This window comes from Manacus vitellinus, unplaced genomic scaffold (genome assembly GCF_001715985.3).
Source record: "Manacus vitellinus isolate BGI_N305 unplaced genomic scaffold, ASM171598v3 scaffold_72_pilon, whole genome shotgun sequence".
Lineage (NCBI taxonomy): Eukaryota > Metazoa > Chordata > Aves > Passeriformes > Pipridae > Manacus > Manacus vitellinus.
In genome coordinates, this window is record NW_021940764.1 from 1,910,754 (window position 1) to 1,929,982 (window position 19,229).

The window sequence follows — 19,229 nt, forward strand, 5'->3', positions numbered from 1 at the left end:
CTCATTCCTCCCCCTGCCATGGACAGGGACACCTTCCACTAGCCCAGGTTGCTCCAAACCCTGTCCAACCTGACCTTGGTCACTTCCAGGCATGGGGAGTCTACTGTAGTAACCAAGAGATGATGCACTAATACTTTGCTCCCCCTCCTTTGCCTTCTTTAGACCCTCTTGTGTTGTTCCTGCCTAAATTCAGCATTTTTCCATACCTGGGACGAGCCCTTCATTGTGGTACAGAACTTACTGTGTAGCTTTGGACTGTGTGGGGTTGGGGAAGTGTCACCTAAAATTCATGGAGGAATATCTAGGAATAGTCTCATGGATGGAAATCAATGATGGTGCAAAGTGACACTGCAAATTCCTGTATTGTTTTTCCTGTTGAATTCCTTCAGTATTTAATTCCATGAAAGCCCTGGCTGTGAGTGGTTGTGAATGTTGTGTGATCTCCAGTGCTGCTGCTGCAGCTTGAGGAGTGTCTGGGAAATCGTTTTTACAAGTAATTACTCATTCTTCCAACTAAGTAGAACTGTTAACTTCTCTTTATATCTTACTGTCTAATTGCCCAGAGTAGGAAAACAAGTGATATTTATGATCAAAGGCCATAAATTGTGACTGTACATACATTTCTGCATGGATAACTGAAGTACCTTTGTTATCGAAGTGAAACACTTTTCCCAGCAATTTGAATCAAAATCAGAAGGACAATTCATTACCTATATTATCAAAAATGCTTTACTTCTTACTTTCAAATTGATGCTTTAGTCACTGCCCTTACTCTAACTAAAATAAATTCAGTTAGGGAAGCTTTTTCCATTGCAGTTGGAGCCACAGGAGAGTGATGATTCCTGAGGATGTTTGGGTTGCATTATTCCTACTGTTGTGTTTAAGTACAACTTCTAACATTTAGTGATCTGGATTCCAGGAGATAACAGACTGGAAGAAGGATTTTGGTTGCTTTGGGTTGAAATAACTTTGATAAAAAGTACTGATGTGTTTCTAAAAACATGGATAGTGCTTGTTTTTACTGGAGATGGGATGGGAGAGTTAATTCCACTGCAGTATGAGAGTGCAGAATGCAGCACGAGCTGCTGATGGAAATAATACCCACTGTTACATCTGGGAGAAAACAATGAAATGCTGGGAAATAAAAGGCTTTCAGATGGGATTTTTTTTCCCCCTTAGTTATCTGACTGTCATTGCACTGGCTAATTCAGACTCAGACTGTAGGTAAATGACTTTTTTCAGTACTAAAACCCTCATTTACTAGATGGCTTTCAGGTCCCTTCCAGTGCTAAATACTCCATGATTCTATGATTACTGTTGGAGAGTGAGAAGAGTTTTAGACCAGCCTGTCCCAGCACATTTAATTGTGACACCACCACAGTGATTATCTCGTGCACGTGTAAAGCTGGAAGATCTGCCTTAATGGTGCCAAATCCTGCTCCAGATGTGCTGGAATGCTCTGCCAATAATCAGTGTCCTGCATAAGTCATAGATAAATCAATAGGGTTGACCAAGATAATTGAATTAAATACCTTGGGCAGGTGAAAAGTTGCGGTTGGTCCACAGGTGGAAGGAGGGACTCGTGCCTGGACACCGTTGCTGACTGTCACAGAATTTACTCCTAGAGCTTGGAAAAATCACTTGAGGAGCATCAGCAGCACTGAGTCCTCAGTTTTGTGTGGCAAAATTAATGTTTTGGTAGCTGTGAAGCTAATTGAAGGTGTAGGAAGGACACACTGGCCATAGCAGCTGTGACTCTAAAATGGGGTGTGCTGGGGTTATACGAGAAAAAAAGGTTCAAGTTCTAAAACCAGGATTAACTTAAACCTTTGCAAGTCCTTGGAATATTTCACTTGGGATTTTGGTAGGCTGTGCTTGTGGTTTGGTAGAATCACTGAGGTTGGAAAAGACCTCCAAGATCATCAAGGCCCAACCTTTGACCGAATCCCGCTGTGCCCACGGAACCACAGCGCCCAGTGCCACGTTGGCTCATGGTTTGAGCCCTTCCAGGGAGGGTGACTCCACCCCTGGCCTGGGCAGCCCGTGCCAGAGCTTGACCACTCTTGGAGTGAAGGAATTTTCCCTGTTATCCAACCTGAAGCTCCCCTGGCAGAACTCGAGGCTGTTTCCCCTTATCCTGTCCCTTGTTCCCTGGGAGAAGAGACCGACCCTCGCCTCGCCACGACCTCCTTTCCAAGGGAGGTGGGACAGACACATCCCAGAGGCAGCAGCAGGGTGTACCCATGTCCTGTGGAGCATTCCCATGCCCATACCTGTGCCCACTGGCTTGGCTTTGCCCCTGCACTCTCTGCCCTTCATCCCCAGCAACACGAGGGGAGCATCCCCTGCTCCGAGGGGTTCGGTGCTCTGGGGAATTCCCAGGGGAAGACCTTGGATGGGCCTTTGGATTCCTGTGGGTTCAACCAAGGCCAAAATGATATTTTCAATATATCACTTATGGGCTTGGGGGATTTCAGAACCTTTTTCTTCTGCAATAGGACTTTGAGTCCCTGACAAACCCCTCTCCCTGTTCCCGTTCCGTCGCTGTGCAGGGATCGCTGAGTGCTGGCAGCAGCCTCGACTATTTTGAGCTTCAGTCACTTGTACCAATTTTCTCAACTAATTTTAGGACAGATGACCACTAAGCTGTTCTAAAAATGCCATTTGAACTTCCAATTAGAGGGACACACACAAATGCAAAGGCAAAATTTGCGTCGTGGTAGCGGTTAAGAAAGTAATATGTGATCTAGAGTGTTAATTGTTTTTAGTTAATGACATTTTAACATAGTGAGTCAGTTGGAATAATTAGTGTATCTGTCATGGGTTTTATTTTAAGCTGGAAATGCTTGTGGTTGCTGAAGGTCTCAGACAGCCCTATTAGAGCCTACAAGTATTTTATAATTTACAGATGGAGAGTGACAGCAAGTGGAGTCAGTGCTGACAGGGAGGGAATTCAGGAGTCAGTCATGGCTGAGCCTCCTTCTCTCATCCCCTTCCCTCGTCACCAACACACTTCCCCTTCCCCCCCAGAGCTCTCCCATACAGAACAAAGGGTTTTCCCACCTTGGAGTGAGGTTTAAAAAATGAGCAACTGGACTGTCTGTAGAGTTGTTCCTTGATATTTGGAAATATTCTGGTTATTTTTATCTTTTCCTACCTCTTTTCCCCACTCATACATATTTATTATTATATCTCTTCGGATTGGAAGATGAAACACCTCAAAACTCGTTCTGTTTGTGTTGCCAGATTTAATTCTGGGCTAACCCAATTTGGCACTGAGTTCTCCTTATCCCAGAGTAGAGGAGACCACGTCTTCCCAAGGACCAGGATGACATTCTGTTCTGCTGCCAGAAAAGAAACAATTTGTGCTTCAGTGTCAACGACAACTTGTTTGTTTTCATGCCTTTCTGCTTAACTTTTAGCTTTGGATGATGTGTTAGGGAATAAGGATAATGCAAGTTCTGTTTCCCCCCATGGAAATTGTGTCTGAGGCAGGTTTAGTATGAGCTGGAGAAATCCTGAGGCACTTTTGGGCAGAGTGGGAGAGAGCCCACGAGGGTGTGGGAGCAGCTGGAGAGGTCCATGGGAGGTGGGTGAGCACAGGGTGTCTGGGAATGGGGCTTTCTGTTCCTCCAGGCACTTGTGAGGATGGTTTTCCACGTCACCGTGGTTGAGGTGACACAGGGATGGTCACAGCTGGGAGTGGGAAGCTGTACTTTGGAGAGCAGGGAAGGTGAAGGGGAAAAACCTGGAGAAAAGGAGGCTCAGGGGGGACCTTCTCGCTCTCTGCAGCTCCCTGACAGGAGGGGGGTGGTGGTCTCTTCTCCCAGGGAATAAGCAACAGGACAAGAAGAAACGCCCTCAAGTTGTGCCAGGGGAGGTTTAGGTTGGATATTAGGGAAAACTTCACCCAGAGGGCTGTCCAACCCTGGCACAGCTGCCCAGGGCAGGGGTGGAGTCCCCATCCCTGGAGGGATTGAAAAACCCTGTGGATGTGGCACTTGGGGACAGGGGTCAGTGTGGCCTTGGCAGTGCTGGGGGATGGTTGTCCAGCCCTGGCACAGCTGCCCAGGGCAGGGGTGGAGTCCCCATCCCTGGAGGGATTGAAAAGCCCTGTGGATGTGGCACTTGGGGACAGGGGTCAGTGTGGCCTTGGCAGTGCTGGGGGATGGTTGGACTCGGATGATCTCAGAGGGCTTTTCCAGCCTCAGTAATTCCATGTTTCTACAAAGGAACGGTCCCATCTCTCTGTGCTGGAGCAGGGCTGGCACTGTCCCAGTGTTAAACACTTCAGAGGGACTTCTCCAGCTGGCTGCTTCTTCCCAAACACTGAATTTTGGGCATCTTTAACAAAGTTTCTTGTAAGATAACCCTCAGTGTGTCCAAACTGCAGATGCTGGTGTATCAGATCAGCGCTGCAGGTGCTGAAGTTTGGCTCCCAAGGTGTGTTCTTTGGGTCACAGTTGCATTTTTGCTGTATGATATAATGCTGCTTTGCTAATGAAGAGCCTGTCACTCGGGAATGACCCCGTGGGCTTGGGGAAGTTGCCCCAACGGGCAGTGGTGGTGGTGCAGGTTGCTTTAAAGGGAGAAAAATTCGGAGCAGAAGAGGTCCAGGTGAAGAGTCTGTGGAGGCCACATACCTCATTACCTCTTAACCTCATTTATCTTCTGGTTGTCTCATGGCTTGGGAACAAAAGGTCTTCATCTGCTTGTCAGAACAAAGCTAAAAGTTAGAAGTAAAATGCAAAATGGTGCAGTAATAATGTTTTGACAAATGGTGCTCGGGGTGAGTTGTCAGCCTCTCTGGTTTGATAGCAAAGCAGATATTTTATCTGAAATAAATGTCTTATCACTGGCTGTGTTTTCCATCTCCTGTGTAGAAGGATTGCTTTTTCCTCTGGAGATCACTCCTTACTGAGCTGGGATAGATGTGGGCACTGAGGGGAGCTGCCCTTTGTTTATAAATTTAGCTAAGATACTTATTAATGGCATTTTAAAGTGCCCCAAGTATGAAGTGCACATACAGGATAAAACCTGTCATGTAGTTTGCTAAGCAATAATGGGCTAAGGAGCACTTGTGTCCTGGTCTTTGGGGGTGTTAACAACATGGGAATGACCCCAGGATCCTGCTCTCCATCAGGCCTGCTAAAACCAGGGCTCAGCAGTATCTGTTCATAATGTTGAACATTTTATGATATTCCAAGTTATTTTCAAGCCATGGACTCAGCTGAAGTCATTCCATACCTGTGGCAGTGCTGACTCTGCATTTGCTCACTGCTCTGGTGGCCACTGGGACTGTATTTACCACATAATGAGCTAAAACCCGAATTAAATGTATATTAATTTTCCAATTTAGCCAAAGTATTTCAAAACACAGCCTTTGAAATACTGGCAGGTTGTTTGCAAAAAAAAAGGAAGAAAGTCTCTTGATGGCCCGTGGATCAGCAATTACTAAATGCAGTATTATACTTAGGGAAACATTCCTGTGACTTCCATCAGGCACAGGGTGGACTTGGAGGCCTTTTCCAACCCCTGTGAATCTGTGCTAAGGGCTGAAAAGTGGTTGAGGAGCTGGATTTTAATGATACAGTGATTAATAACCCAGGTCTGTCCTATAGTTCCATCAGAAAAAAATCTTCCACCTTCAATACCCACAACTACCCCCAGCCCCCCCTTCACCTCAACACTCCCATCAGGGAGTTATTTTAGCAGGGATAGGTGCATTAATAATTTAATGCAGTACTTAATGATTTCTATTATCATAATAACTTGTATCATACTAATTTTAACCATAACACTGATTTTAATAATAATGCTATTTTTTAATTATAACACCATTTTTAACCACAATAGTAATTTTATAACAACAGCAACAACAAAAATAATAGTAGTCCTGTTGTTCCGTTATGAGAATTAATTTGAGCATGATAATAATTTTAATATTTGTTTTCTGAGGCAGAAAACCCCCTCACGAACTCAACAATCCGGAAGGATTTTTGATCAAAAATAACCCTTCCCAGTCCCAGACCGGGCCCCCCTCTGCCCTCCCGCTCCGGCTGGGAACGCTTCGCCCCTTTCCAGGCACGGCTCACCCCGGAGGAGCAGCGGGCGGATGGTTTGGCACGTGTCATTCCTCGCCAGGCTGGAATCCCTCGTGTCGTTCCAGGCTGGGATCCATCGGGAACGCTGAGATTTGCAGCTCCCTGTCCTACTCCGGCATCGCTGCGGCGACTCCGGGGTCGGAGCCAGCGCCGGCTGCGGCAGCTCCGGGATCGTTCCAGCGGGCTCCCACCCCCGGGCTGGTTGGATTTGGTTGGTTTGGGGTTCATTTTCCCCGGGTTTGTGCTCTGGGGGGCACGATGGCAGTGGGGAGCCGTGTCACCTGCCGCCGTGCCGGGCACACCTTCCGCAGGGATGCCGGGCTGGGCTGGGATCGGAGCTGTTCCTAACAGCTGGACTGGCTTTGTGTGAGTCTCCTCTGCCTTTTTGATCCGATATGGATTTAAACTATTGATCAGCTCTTCCAGTGGAGCTCTGCCAGCTCCGCTGCGGATTTCCCGGCGTGCTGGAGCAGCCTCACCCACCTCGGATTATCTGCCTTCAGAACTGCCGTGTCACATCAGGGGTCTGGGGAGACGTTTAGTCACGGTGTGGGTTGGAAATGAAATAGGAAACCAGGAATACTGGGCTGCTGCCACTTGAATTTATGTATAACTTGTTGTGTTTGACTTTAACCTGGCGGGAGGTGCTGCTGGAGGAGCTGTGGGGTTTGCTGGGATCACACTGGAGGGGCTGTGGGGTTTGTTGGGATCACATTGGAGTGCTGTGGGATTTGCTGATATCACATTGGAGGGGCTGTGGGGTTTGGTGGGATCACACTGGAGGGGCTGTGGGATTTGCTGATATCACATTGGAGGGGCTGTGGGGTTTGTTGGGATCACATTGGAGTGCTGTGGGGTTTGCTGACATCACATTGNCACACTGGAGGGGCTGTGGGATTTGCTGATATCACATTGGAGGGGCTGTGGGGTTTGTTGGGATCACATTGGAGGGCTGTGGGGTTTGCTGACATCACATGGGAGTGCTGTGGGGTTTGCTGACATCACATGGGAGTGCTGTGGGGTTTGCTGACATCACATGGGAGTGCTGTGGGGTTTGCTGACATCACATTGGAGTGCTGTGGGATTTGCTTACATCACATTGGAATGCTGTAGGGTTTGCTGGGATCACACTGGAGTGCTGTGGGGTTTGCTGACATCACACTGGAGGGGCTATGGGGTTTGCTGACATCACACTGGAGGGGCTGTGGGGTTTGCTGACATCACATTGGAGTGCTGTGGGGTTTGCTGACATCACGTGGGAGTGCTGTGGGGTTTGCTGACATCACATTGGAATGCTGTAGGGTTTACTGGGATCACACTGGAGTGCTGTGGGATTTGCTGACATCACATTGGAGGGGCTGTGGGGTTTGCTGACATCACGTGGGAGTGCTGTGGGGTTTGCTGGGGTCAGATGTGCTGGTGCAGAGGGGTCTGGCTCCTGTAGGCAGCCCCCTGGTGCTGGTGGCCACGGGGTGTTTTGTGCAGTGGTTTTGTTTAGGAATGCTGAAACCCTTGGGATTGTCTTTTCCCGTTCAAAGAATCCAGTTGTTGTGTGTAGTGGGAGGGTTTGTTGTGTCGCTGGTTTTAGTGGAGAACTGGTGGGATGGGGATGGGGGAGAAGGGGAAGCAGGAGCCTTCCTAAGACCTGGTTACAGTAGGAGAGGCTGCTCTGCTGAACCTGTGACTAACCATGATCCTTGAGCTTCCTTAACCTCTGGAACTGAGGGAAAGGGTTAATAGCCATGACTGTTTACTCTGTGCTTGCCACAGAACCAGGCACTCTTTGGGTTTCTGACCCCAGGTTCCAACATCCCAGCTGCAGGAATGCTGGACACTGATGAGACAGCATCTTTTGGAAATTAAAATAATGTGTGAGCCTGAATGGACTTAACACTGAGATTTAAAAAAAAAACAAAACATCACAGAAGTTTTCCTGCCTCTCCTGGCAAGGTGCAAGAGAATATAGATTACTGAGTCAGTATTTACTATTTACTGTATAATATTTACTATATTATTCACTTCCCTTGTGGCATTTGTGAAGAATATCTGTTTTCTGTTTCTCATTACAACTTCTGTAGAAGCTCCTTAACCAGGGTCTGTTCTGATCTTTATTTTAAATTAACACAGACAGCTGTGTTCTCCAGCAATGATTTCACAGCAATGATTTGCTGCTGGTGACCTCTTTTAGCTGTTGCATGAGGGGGGGTTGTCGATAACTCCGGTGTTTCACCGCGTTCACAATCGTTACAGCAACTGAGTTGATTGAACTCCACGAGTGATACTGTCCCCAAAGTGTTGTCCAGATAGTAGGTCATGTCTATAAATAATAGTTATTTGCTGATGCAAATACTAACAACTGCTGAAAATCGTGCATAAATAAAATAACCGGGAGTGTTGTTGGAGTGACAGAGCCCTGATGTGCACACAGAGAGGGACTTTATCAACACTGTACATTCGAGCACTTGAGAGGTTGAAAAACGTGAGAATTAATATTCCCTTAGCAACAGTAATTTCCCCTTTTTTTTGCATCTCCTTGAAGATAACTCTTTAATTATGTGTGCTGTTGTTCCCTGGTAACCTTGATCCTCCACTGCCAGGAGCTGAGTGTGCTCAACGTTCTGATTTGTAGCAAAGAGAGGAAAAAAATTAAATAGTTCAGTTGTTCAGCTCTCAACTGTGGCTGTTCCTTCCTGTCCTACAGCCTCTGTGCCTCTCACCATACTTGTTAATTCTGCAGGTGCCAGCCTTCTCCACTCCCTGGCATTGATTTGTTTGTATTTTTTTTATATTTTATTCCAAGTATTTTCATTTCCTCTTTCCTGCCCTGGAGGATCCCTCCTGCCTGGATCTGCTGCAGGATGCTCTGTGTTTTCCACTGTTTTTACTTGAATGGGCAGGGCAGGGCAGGTGGGAGGGTTGGTGGTCCATGGGCAGAGGGCAAAGGGCTTCCCAAACCAGCCTTACCTGGGTTACAGTGAACCCCTGGGTTTGCCCAACCTGCACTGCTGGATCTCTGTCACAAGGAGAGCTACACACTGGCTGGGGGAGTTCTTAAAATATTCCCTAGAAACCACTGGATGAGGATGAGCCCCCCAGGGTGCCCTGGGTTTCCCCCAAGCTCCTCCTTTGCTGCAGCCACACCAGATGCAGCAGCGCCCGTGAGTCGACTGAAAATTTAGTATCTGCTGAGTCATCTGGTTTATTTTTACCTTTCCCACCCTCCTGAATTCGTTCTGGAAGTTAATTTGCTGTGAGCTTTCTCTCCCCCTTCGTACATGGTGTAACTTGCTGAGATCTGTCCCAGACTCTGGCTCCTGAGCAGCTGCTCCTCTTCCCCACCCCGATGGCTTTGGCAGAGCATTGTCACCATTCTCTGTCCCACCAGTTGAGTGTTGGAGCACGTTGGGGAGCAGCTGCTGCCCAAAGCCACCTTCCACTCTGTTATTCCTGGCCCGGATCCCACATGGAAGTTGAATAAACCACTATTCTGCAAGGAAAAATCATGTTTATCCCAGGATAATTGCAGACCAGCAAGGATGAGTGTGTGCCGTCGTCTTGCGCTACAAAGGGTTGGATGATCTTCTCATCCCCATCTCCTTTGGGTTCCTCTGTGTTGGCTCATTTGGTTTTCTCAGGTCAAATAGGGGAGGAGTGGAATGTCTTAGTTCTGCTCTGGGAGGTTTGGAAGGGGGTTCCCTGTTGTACCCCATGTCTGGTGCCCCCAGCCCTCTGCCTTGGCCAGTTCTCAGGGCTGGGTTTGACACACCCAGGTGATGGTACAGGAGAAGTGTTTCCTCTCCAGGTGGTCAAAGAGATTGATTCACAGAATCATCAGAGATCCCAGACTGGGTTGGGTTGGAAGGGACCTTAAAGCTTATCCCATTCCACCCCCTGCCATGGGCAGGGACACACCTTCCACTAGCCCAGATTGCTCCAAACCCTGTCCAACCTGGCCTTGGACACTTCCAGGGACTGGGGGAACTTTCAGGGATGAAGTTTGTCTTTTGCTGATGATCAGGTGGCTTTGGACAAATACAGGGTTTTACTCCTGATTTTAATATTGAGACTTTGTCTTATTTTGTCTTATTTTGCAATGTTCAGTCTTTTTAATTATTTTGCATTTGGATTTGTGTTCGGAACTCAAAGGTTTTTGTTTTCTCCACGACTTAGAGGTTGACCATGGGAGTTTGCAGCTGTGGGCATTTAGTGATGAGGATGATGATGGTGATGTGACCTCTGTGCACAGCACTGTCCAAACCAGTGCTGGGTGTTACCAGTGCAGATCCAGAGCCAGGGCTCTGCCAGTGCTGCTCTCTGTAGGAAGGCTCAGTGCAGCTAATCCCAAGAGGGTCTCTCCAGGCTAATAAAAGCTCCTGTGGACACATCCCACTTGCAGTGGTGGTTGCAGTGTCATATCCAGAATGGAAAAGGGAGCAGGGGAGGTGTCCTGGCCTGTGGCCCCCCTGACACCTGGCAGTCGATGCCTTATGGGGGAGGGAGCAGTTGGTATAAATTGATACTCGGGGTTGCTGTAGCTGAGTGACCTTCACGTGCAGCTGCTTTGTCAGCAGGGAAAGATGCAAAGGTGACAGAAAATGGCCTTGCTGGCACCTGTTCAAGGTGCCTGAGCAGGGCTTCAGGGAAACTGAGGGCTGGGAAGGGAAGAGGGAACAAAAAACCTCCTCCAGCCTGGGCTGAGATCCTACTTTTTTTTTGGGGGGGGGATAGGGATGGGAGTAGACTGAAATTTTTGGTCCCCGTATCAGTTCTGCTCTTGTGCTGCAATTCACAACTTCCCTTTAAGCCAGACAGAACTCCCATGTAACAGGAGTTGATAAATTACTTTATGGCACAGCAGGACCCTCCAACAAATAACTTCTTTAGAGATATCCAGTTATAAATATATCAGAGTACAGCTGCTTTTAGTAGCATCAGAAAGTTTCAATGCTAAACCCGAGTGTTGAGGTTTTAAACAGCTATTTAAGAATTCAGTTATATCAAAACTATTTTTAAAGGTTCTAAAAGCTTCCCCTTCCCCTGCCCTAAGGGGTAAGAACCACTGAAATACATCCTGCACTTGAAACCCCTGGGTTTGCTGCTTCCCACTGTGCAGAGCTGGGCTTCTTTGTGCTCCCAGCTGCCAGAAATCCCATGAACTCGAGCATCTGTATTGATGGGTGAATCTATTGTTTCTAATCTGGTCAGCTGATCAATGAAGAGCAGCCTGTTAATTAATTGTATAATATTGTACACAAGGTCCCACTCTGCATTTATCCAGATGGATTTGGGATTTGTGAACTGTAGCTGCTTTCCTAAAGAGTTTCGAGAGGATGTAACCAGTGGCTTTGTTCTTCCCAGCCTTCCCAGCTTTTAGCTGACAAATAATTTTAGAGGGACACAGTTTCAAATCTCATAGTTCAATTTTTTTTTTTTTGTTCTCCTAGATCTCTTTATTCCAATGCTCAATATTTTTATATTTTGAGATAATGGTCCAGAGTGGAGGAGCTCGTTGAAGATGCACAATTTTTGTTGAGAAGATGCACGATTTTGTTCTTATTTCATTCAAATGTCCCGGGGGGGTCAGTAGGAGCAATTAAAATCCTCCTCCTATCCTGAGGACCTCACAGATTCCATGTGCAGTGAGCTGGGGAGAAGCTGGAAGGAGCAGCAGAGCCGGGCAGCGCTTTCCCCGGTTCCAGTCTGCCAGAGGGACCTTTTTGTCCTGCCCTTCTCCCCCTCGAGATAGGTGATGGGACTCAAGGAAAAGTTGCATCTGCCTGACCTGTCCACTATGATGTTCTACTTGTGCTGTTTTGGTTCTCATGCAGATGGAGGGAACGAGGAGCCACCAGACCGAAGACAGGCAAGTGTAGACTCCCGTCAGAGCCGAGCTGGGCAAGGTAAACCTGAGTGTTCTTCTGCCTCGGGGACTCGTCTCGTGTGTTCGCCGTCGGTGCCTCCCACGTGTCGTGTTTCTCGTAAAACTGTGTGATCTGAAGGGCTTTGCACCCGCTGTCGTTGCCCCCAAACGTGCTGGCATTCCCAGACCAGACAACCTTTGTGTGGTTGAAGGGGTTTGCCCGAATTCCTCCTGGCTCGGCATGGGTGGACCTGCAGAGTCCGCGTTCCAGAGCGCGGTGTCTCCGTATTCCAACTGGGGAGTTACACACTGGAGCTGGTGGTGCTGGAGTTCTTCAGCTCTTACCAGCCCAAAACAACGCTTAGTTTCCAAGTTTCCACTTGCCTTCCCCTCGATGGCAAAGTGGGAACCCGGCAGGTTCTCCATAACCAGACCATCCCTCTCCAAACCCCGGGATGGGATGGACCTGTGTGTACCTGCCTGGGGACTGAGCAACCCCGTGTTACATCTTCAGCTTTGGTTTCCTTCATCCTGCAGGAACAGGGCAAAAAACTGAGGAAGACAGTACTAAAAATAGGATTTATATTACTAAAATAACAATTGTACAAACTCTTTGTCAAGTATCCATCCCTCAGAGTAGGTTTGGTGGTTAACAGCACACAAAGCCGTGTAATGGGGATTTCTGTCCCTGACAGCACCAGCTCTTAGATCTCTGCTGGCTTAGGTGTCCTTTGAAACAGCTTTACTTAGTTTTAAGCATTTTCTCATTTGTGAGGATTGTGCAAATGCTGGATTTTCACACGGCTTTGAGGCTGAGCAGCATTTTTGGGAAGCAGGGCTCTGGTAGGTGCTACGTGCATTGACTTATTTTCTCTTTGGGATTGCAGCAATAATTTTCCTTGCATTTAGGTTCAAGCCTGTTGTTGTCATGGTGTCCTAATGACTTATTATGGAAGCCTTTTCTCCAGAGCATTGTTCTTTTTTGGCAGTATTCCAGTAGTGCCCGGGCAAAATGAGTGAGTGAAGCTACGGTCAGAACTGGGAGTTAAAAAAACCCTGAAGCCCTGTGAGGTGTCAGCTGCTCTGCTCACATAGGATCTTTTAATTACTGGTTTTAAATTCGTTATTTTGAATTTCCTGCTTTTAAAATAGAGTGAAAATAAAATGAGGAAGGAGCCAGGGACTTTGTAGCTGTGCACACCCCGTGGCCACCTGCGTACGAGGAGCTGTGTTTCAGGGTGCAGATTGAACCCTGATATTGCTCTTCCCCACGTATTCTGAGCTCCCATAAAGTTGCTGTTGTGTTCCTGCTGGAAGCTGAGCCTTCCTCTGCCGTGGCTCCCTGGGATGTCCTTCCCTGTGTCTGGCCCATGTGGTTTCTTGTTATGGAACAGAGCAGCTGAGCTGCTGCTGGGAGCTGCCTCCAACACTCCTTGCACACACTCTGCTCTCTCAGGTTCCCTTTCAGGCTGGATATTCAGGATCTTCCCTGCTGTGGGAAAGGGGTGGGTTTGGGCAGAGGATGTGGGGATTTGTTGCAAATCCTTGTCCAAGAATCACCAACCCATTCCCGTTCAGTGGGTCAAGAAACTACAGGAACTAGCAAGGAGTGTCACCATAAGAGGGGAAAAAAGGGGAAAAGGTCAAAAAAACTTCCAACTTCTTGGAGAAACAAACTTCTGAGCTAAATGCTTCCCTTTGCATCTGTGGGTGCAGTTGTAGATGCAGACTTTCTGCAGTGTGGCAGGAGTCTCTTTGCTCCATAAAATATTATCTTTTAACTTTGCCCTGCTCTGTCCCCATCACTTGCAATCTGTCTGCACGTGTTAATGGGTATTTTTCATGCTGGTGGGTTAAAGGGGTTTATTATCCTTGGGTGAAGCATCCAGCTGAAATGGGGCAGTTGTCTTCTTGCTCTTCCACCTGCCACGTTGGCCACACAATGCTCTGAGTGTCACAGTGTCTGCAAAACTTCGTTGGCAGGACAAGAGGAAACAGCCTCAAGTTGTGCCAGGGGAGGTTTAGGATGAATATTAAGAACATTTTTCTCCTGGAAAGAGTTGTCCAGCCCTGGCACAGGCTGGCCAGGGAAGCAGTGGAGTCACCATCCCTGGAAGTGTTTGAAAAATGTGTGGATGTGGGACTTGACACAGTTTTGTGGTGAACATGGTGATGGTGCTGGTTGATGGTTGGACTTGATGGTCTTAAAGGTCTTTTCCAACCTGAACAGTTCTGTGATTATCTTGTAAAACTCCAAGAAATAGTTAATTAGTTCAAATATGCACTTTGCAGGAACATTCTATTTAAGTGTATTCCGTAAGCAAACTGTCCAAGTTCCAGTTCAGCCATGAATGATCCCTAATTCCAGGGTTTGTTAAACCCAATGTTCTTTCTTACCAAAACAAATTTCAGACTGTTTCAGTGACCTTGTGTGTGTGTTCATTTACTCTGCCAAGGGGTGAGAGAAATTTTGACATCTGTGAATGAAAGTGGTACCTTGTGGGAGTTTTGCGAGTTCACTGTTTTGTTGTAAAGCATTTGAATTTTAAGAGGGGAAATGCTACTGAACACTTTACCAATAATTCCTTTATTTCTGTATAAAATACTGCCCTTGATTTTAGGCAGATTGATGAAAGACACTGGGAGCTTACACCATAATAACCAGTAAAACACATGGACTTGGAGGTCTTTCCCAGACCTTGAGCTGCAGGAGATGCCCCTGGTTTATTGTTTCCTAAAATCAGGCCTGAGACAATTCAGACTGTTTTTAAGAATCAAAATCAGTGGTGGAAAATCTTTTTTTTTTCATGCCTGGTGCCAACAAATGCATTTTGAAAACCCTCTGTAGGCTGGTTTTGTTGGCGCCGGTTTTGGCAGCAGTGGTGGTTTGTCTTCCCTGGAGCTCCCAGGGAGCCTGACCGGGCTGGCAGAGTCAGCAGCAGGTTCAGCTCATGGTATCTGAGAGGGTTCAGGGAGCAGAGAGTGAGAGCTGTGTTTGGAACTGTCAAGACCAGTGTGTGTGTGAAGGGTGTTAGTGCTTGTTCGCCTTTCCCGTAAAGGATGGTACAAAACCGCCGAGAGATGTTCCTGAAAGTTGGCATCTGGAATGGATGGATCTCAGCCACCGGTGCTTCAACCTCCCAGAACCCTTCAGGAACCAGTCCAAGATTTTTGGCAGTTGTTTCCATGTGGGTTTTTCCAACAACATGTTGGATTGTTCACGTTGTCCTTTGGATATCGGGAATGCAGCGAGTCCGTTGTCTCCTCTGGAGCACCATGTGTTTGAGGCACTGCCCTTTTGTCTTCTCCCCACTTTTGTCTGTCTCCTCAGCAGTTACATTTTCTCTTGTAAACATATTCTCACTAGCCATTGAGAACAGCACAGCTATCCAGTGGAAATCCAATAAGGAACATCTTTATGGAGGGAAAACATCAGCAGGCACTAAAAGCCAAAATCCATCTCGTAACAGTGTGGCAGGAATGTGGCCTTCTCACATTATCAGTGATGAAATATTCATGTTAACAGTTTCAGGTTGGTTTTGCAGATGAATTATGAGTAGTCTGGGTTAGGTTGTTCATCTTACTGACGAGAGGTGGAGATCCAGGTGTCCTTGACCCCGAAGTTTCCATATCTGCAGCTAATGGGAGGAACCTTCTGGCTCCTGACTCTTGCTGATCTGGAGCACCTGCCCTTCATTTGTCATTAATATTGATTGCACCAATTAGCAATATGTGCTTTTATTGTTCTATCTCCACTTGTTTTTGTGTTATTTTGTGTCTTACATGTGGATCTTCAGCGATGCGACCCCCACACGGGCTTTATGTGTCTGTGGGGAGAGCTGGAGCTGGTGCTTGTTGTTGGAGGCTTTTGTTCTTCCATTTTATTTGGGGGTTGGGAATTTTGGGGGGCTAAAGATCCTCATGTTGAAATTCAGTTCAACTGGAAGAGTCTTTTATTAGAAACCCACAATCTAAAAACCATCAGTTTGGTGACGATCGCTGTGTTGGAAACTGGTGACTCTCAGACTCTGACAGACAAATTAAGAATACTGAAAGAAATTCTTCATGGTCCTGCTGTTCATCTTGCAGAGAGGGGTGCTGAGATGCTGTTCCAAAGTGTAATTTCTTTAAGGGAGGTGTCAGCACTGTTCAGGAGGAGCACGGGCGAGCCAGGCTCCCCCGTGCCAGTGCCTGTCTCGGAATGACAAAGCAGGATCCTCTCCCTTGCTCTCTTTCTAACCTGTTCATTTTGGTTTTCCTCTCCCCTCCAGGCACCTCCACAGAGAACGACTGTGCTTTTGAACCCGACTACGCAATTCCTCCTCTCCCAGTGACCGAAGGTATGCAGCACATTCGGATTATGGAGGGCATGTCCCGCTCCCTTCCATCCTCCCCCTTACTCACACATCAGTCTATCAGTGTTCGGCTCCAACCTGTGAAGAAGTTAACTGGTAAGGACTTTAATAAACTTCACTGGGGCTTTTAAGGTCCATTGGTGCAAAAATCTGTAAGAAAAAAAGGCTTTTGAAGGGCTTCTGTGTCCAAGTCATTCCCTCGTTTGTTAAAGCAGCTGCTTTGGTCAAACCCAGGGATGGATTGGATTTCGTGCTGACAGAGAAATCTTTCTATTCTGAAAAAAAGATCTCTCTGGTTTACAAATGTTCTCGAGTTTTTTTGAGAAATTTCTAGGTGTGTTTTAGTTCAGCTTTGTGTTGTGGTTTTTGCACAGGGGAAGTGTTACAGTAATTTCAAAGAACTCGATGCTTAAATTTTGAATGCCAAGAGCACATCAGAAAAATTATAAACTTCTACAGCAAAGTGACTTTTTTTTTTTTTTTTGTAATTCATGCATATTTTTAAACTGTTTTGTTTATCTGATTTGCTGGGATTGTGGTTTGAACACCTAGAGATGGTGAAGTAGTTGGATTTTCAAAAGCACTTGGAGTTCAGCATCCATATAAAAGCCTGAAAAAAAGTGTTTCTGCTGGTAACAGTTTGAAAAACTTGTGTTTTGCCTAAAATCTGACCCCACTCTGTGCCCACCTTTAAGAAAAAGCAGCCAGTGTCCTGTGCTTGTACTGAGGGAAACCTCCAAAAAGCATTTTTACTGTCTATAATCCGACCTACAAGGGAGCTCTGATACACTTGGTGCCTTTTGTTTTCCCTGCTCTCTGTTGAAAGGAGAAATTGGGAACAAGAGGGAGAGATTCTGAGTTGTGACAGAGCCACAATTCCATGATTGGGCAGGGCTGCTCTTTGGAGCATCCCAGTAGTTCCTCAAAAGACCTGGAATTCCAGCAGTGGCTTTTGCAGGTGGTAATTCAAGGAGAGGGATGAGGATTCCTCCAAACCCCAGGGGTTGGGCAGCTCCCTGGAGCCTGTGCTCACCCTCCCATGGGGTGGGATAGAGCTGCAGGTGTTCACCTGGTGAAACATTCCTCTGTCAGGGAGATTTGGGAATGACATGCTGTGAGATGTAGGCCTGGAAAGGTTGGGGACAAACCAGGATGGTGTCCATAAAATGCTGAGAACTGTTATTGCACAGAAGCAAGAGAAGAAAAGTGCAGGCTCCCACTTTTGTTCAGGGGTCCATTTTGGGGTCACACACTAAACTCCACTGGGTATGCATTGGGAATGTGACTCCATCTGTCTTCTACTTGCATGCTTTCCCTTTTCCATCTGTTTGAAATCCCCTGTTCCAGCTGCACCCAGGCCTGTCCCAGCCAAACCCCTGCTCATGCTCTGCACGTCCAGGTCTCCATGACTCCAGCAGAGCTCCCCATGCTCTTGGAATTCAGGGGGTGTTTCCCTGCATTGGTGGAGTAGATTTTTAAAATTATTAGTTTAATTTGCTGTTGATATTGTAAAAGGAAGGAGTTTATTTTCCATCCTTCTGCAGTCATGGTAGGAATTTGTTTGCTTTTATAGGGTGATGTGGAAAGGAGCGGGGAAAGCAGCACTTCTGCTCTTTGTTATTCAGAGTATTTATCACGTTTCCTCAACTATTCCTTATGGTCTGTCTCTTATTTACTACTAATCTGAGAGATTTAGAAAGCAGAAATATCCCTCAGCAGCAGAAAGAATCATAGAGTATCCTGAGTTGGAAAGGACCCACAATGAATCATTGATCCAACCCCTGGCCCTGCACAGACACCCCAACAATCCCACCCTGTCCCTGAGGGCATTGTCCAAACCCTCCTGGAGCTCTGGCAGCCTTGGTGCCCTGGGGAGCCTGGGCAGTGCCAACCACCCTCTGGGGGAAGAACCTTTCCCTGACATCCATCCCAACCCTGCCCTGACACAACTTCATGCCGTTGGACAAGGTGGCTGGGGAATGACATTTATCAACAGATAAAAAATTGGGGGTTTATTTTTTGCTAGGGGACGTTGTCTGCCATCTTATATAAAGACCCTCCTCAGTTTTATTCATCAGTATACCAGCATGATAGAAAAAAATAAAGAAAATTAGGAGTTAATATTAGATTTGTGAAGACAACTTCACAGCTTGATGTATTTTTTGATGTGTTTCTCCCCAGTTTCACCCAATAACCCTCCCTGATTTTACAGCAGCCTGGTAAATGCTATCACAGCACACTCCAAACCTGGCAGGATTGATAAGCAACTTGATTCAAAAATCTTCATGTGACTGGGGGAGCTTTCAGATAAAAATAAGGCACCAGGAGCTGAACAGTGAATGCACAGAGAGGTTCCACCCAGGCTCACTGGCTGTCAGGATCCTTGTGGGTCCCTTCCAGCTCCGGATATTCCGTGTTTCTGTGATTCTCTGGTGGTTTCCTCCTCTCCTATGTCTCATTCTGCTGCCCAGTGGTTAATCCTACACAATGTGAGCAGTGATTTCTGTCGGAGAAGGGATGAGGGTGATTCTGGGAGACTGAAGTTACAAAGAGAGGCTTTTGTCTGCCTGACAGTTGCCACATGGATTTTTCAAAGGGACCTTCAGAGCATGGAAAATTGTTGAGAAATTATCCAATTGTAGGGGCTTTTCATGCTGTTTGCTCCTTCCAGACTTTTGTGTGGCACTGCCCCATTCCTGTCATAATTCCATATCTGCAGAGGGGCTGGGGAGAGGATGGGACTGTTTGCTGCATAAAAATCTTCATTGTCTCTTACATTATTTTTTTTTCCTAAAGCTTTAATTCCTGAGACCATTTACCAGATATTTGCAGCAGCCTGACAGAATCTGAAGGGGATACAGAGAAGCCAGACAGGGACTCTTCCTCAGGAACTATAATGACAGGATAAGC

The 19,229-nt window shown here is 46.8% G+C and overlaps 1 protein-coding gene across 1 annotated transcript in view; it reads left to right on the forward strand.

Moving 5' to 3' along the window:
* TANC2 (tetratricopeptide repeat, ankyrin repeat and coiled-coil containing 2) overlaps positions 1–19,229 on the forward strand; it is a 201,528-nt gene that overhangs the window by 42,130 nt on the left and 140,169 nt on the right. The window contains 2 exon segments of the mRNA XM_029964467.1: positions 11,933–12,004; positions 16,236–16,415. Coding sequence (XP_029820327.1) covers positions 11,933–12,004; positions 16,236–16,415 — 252 coding nt within the window.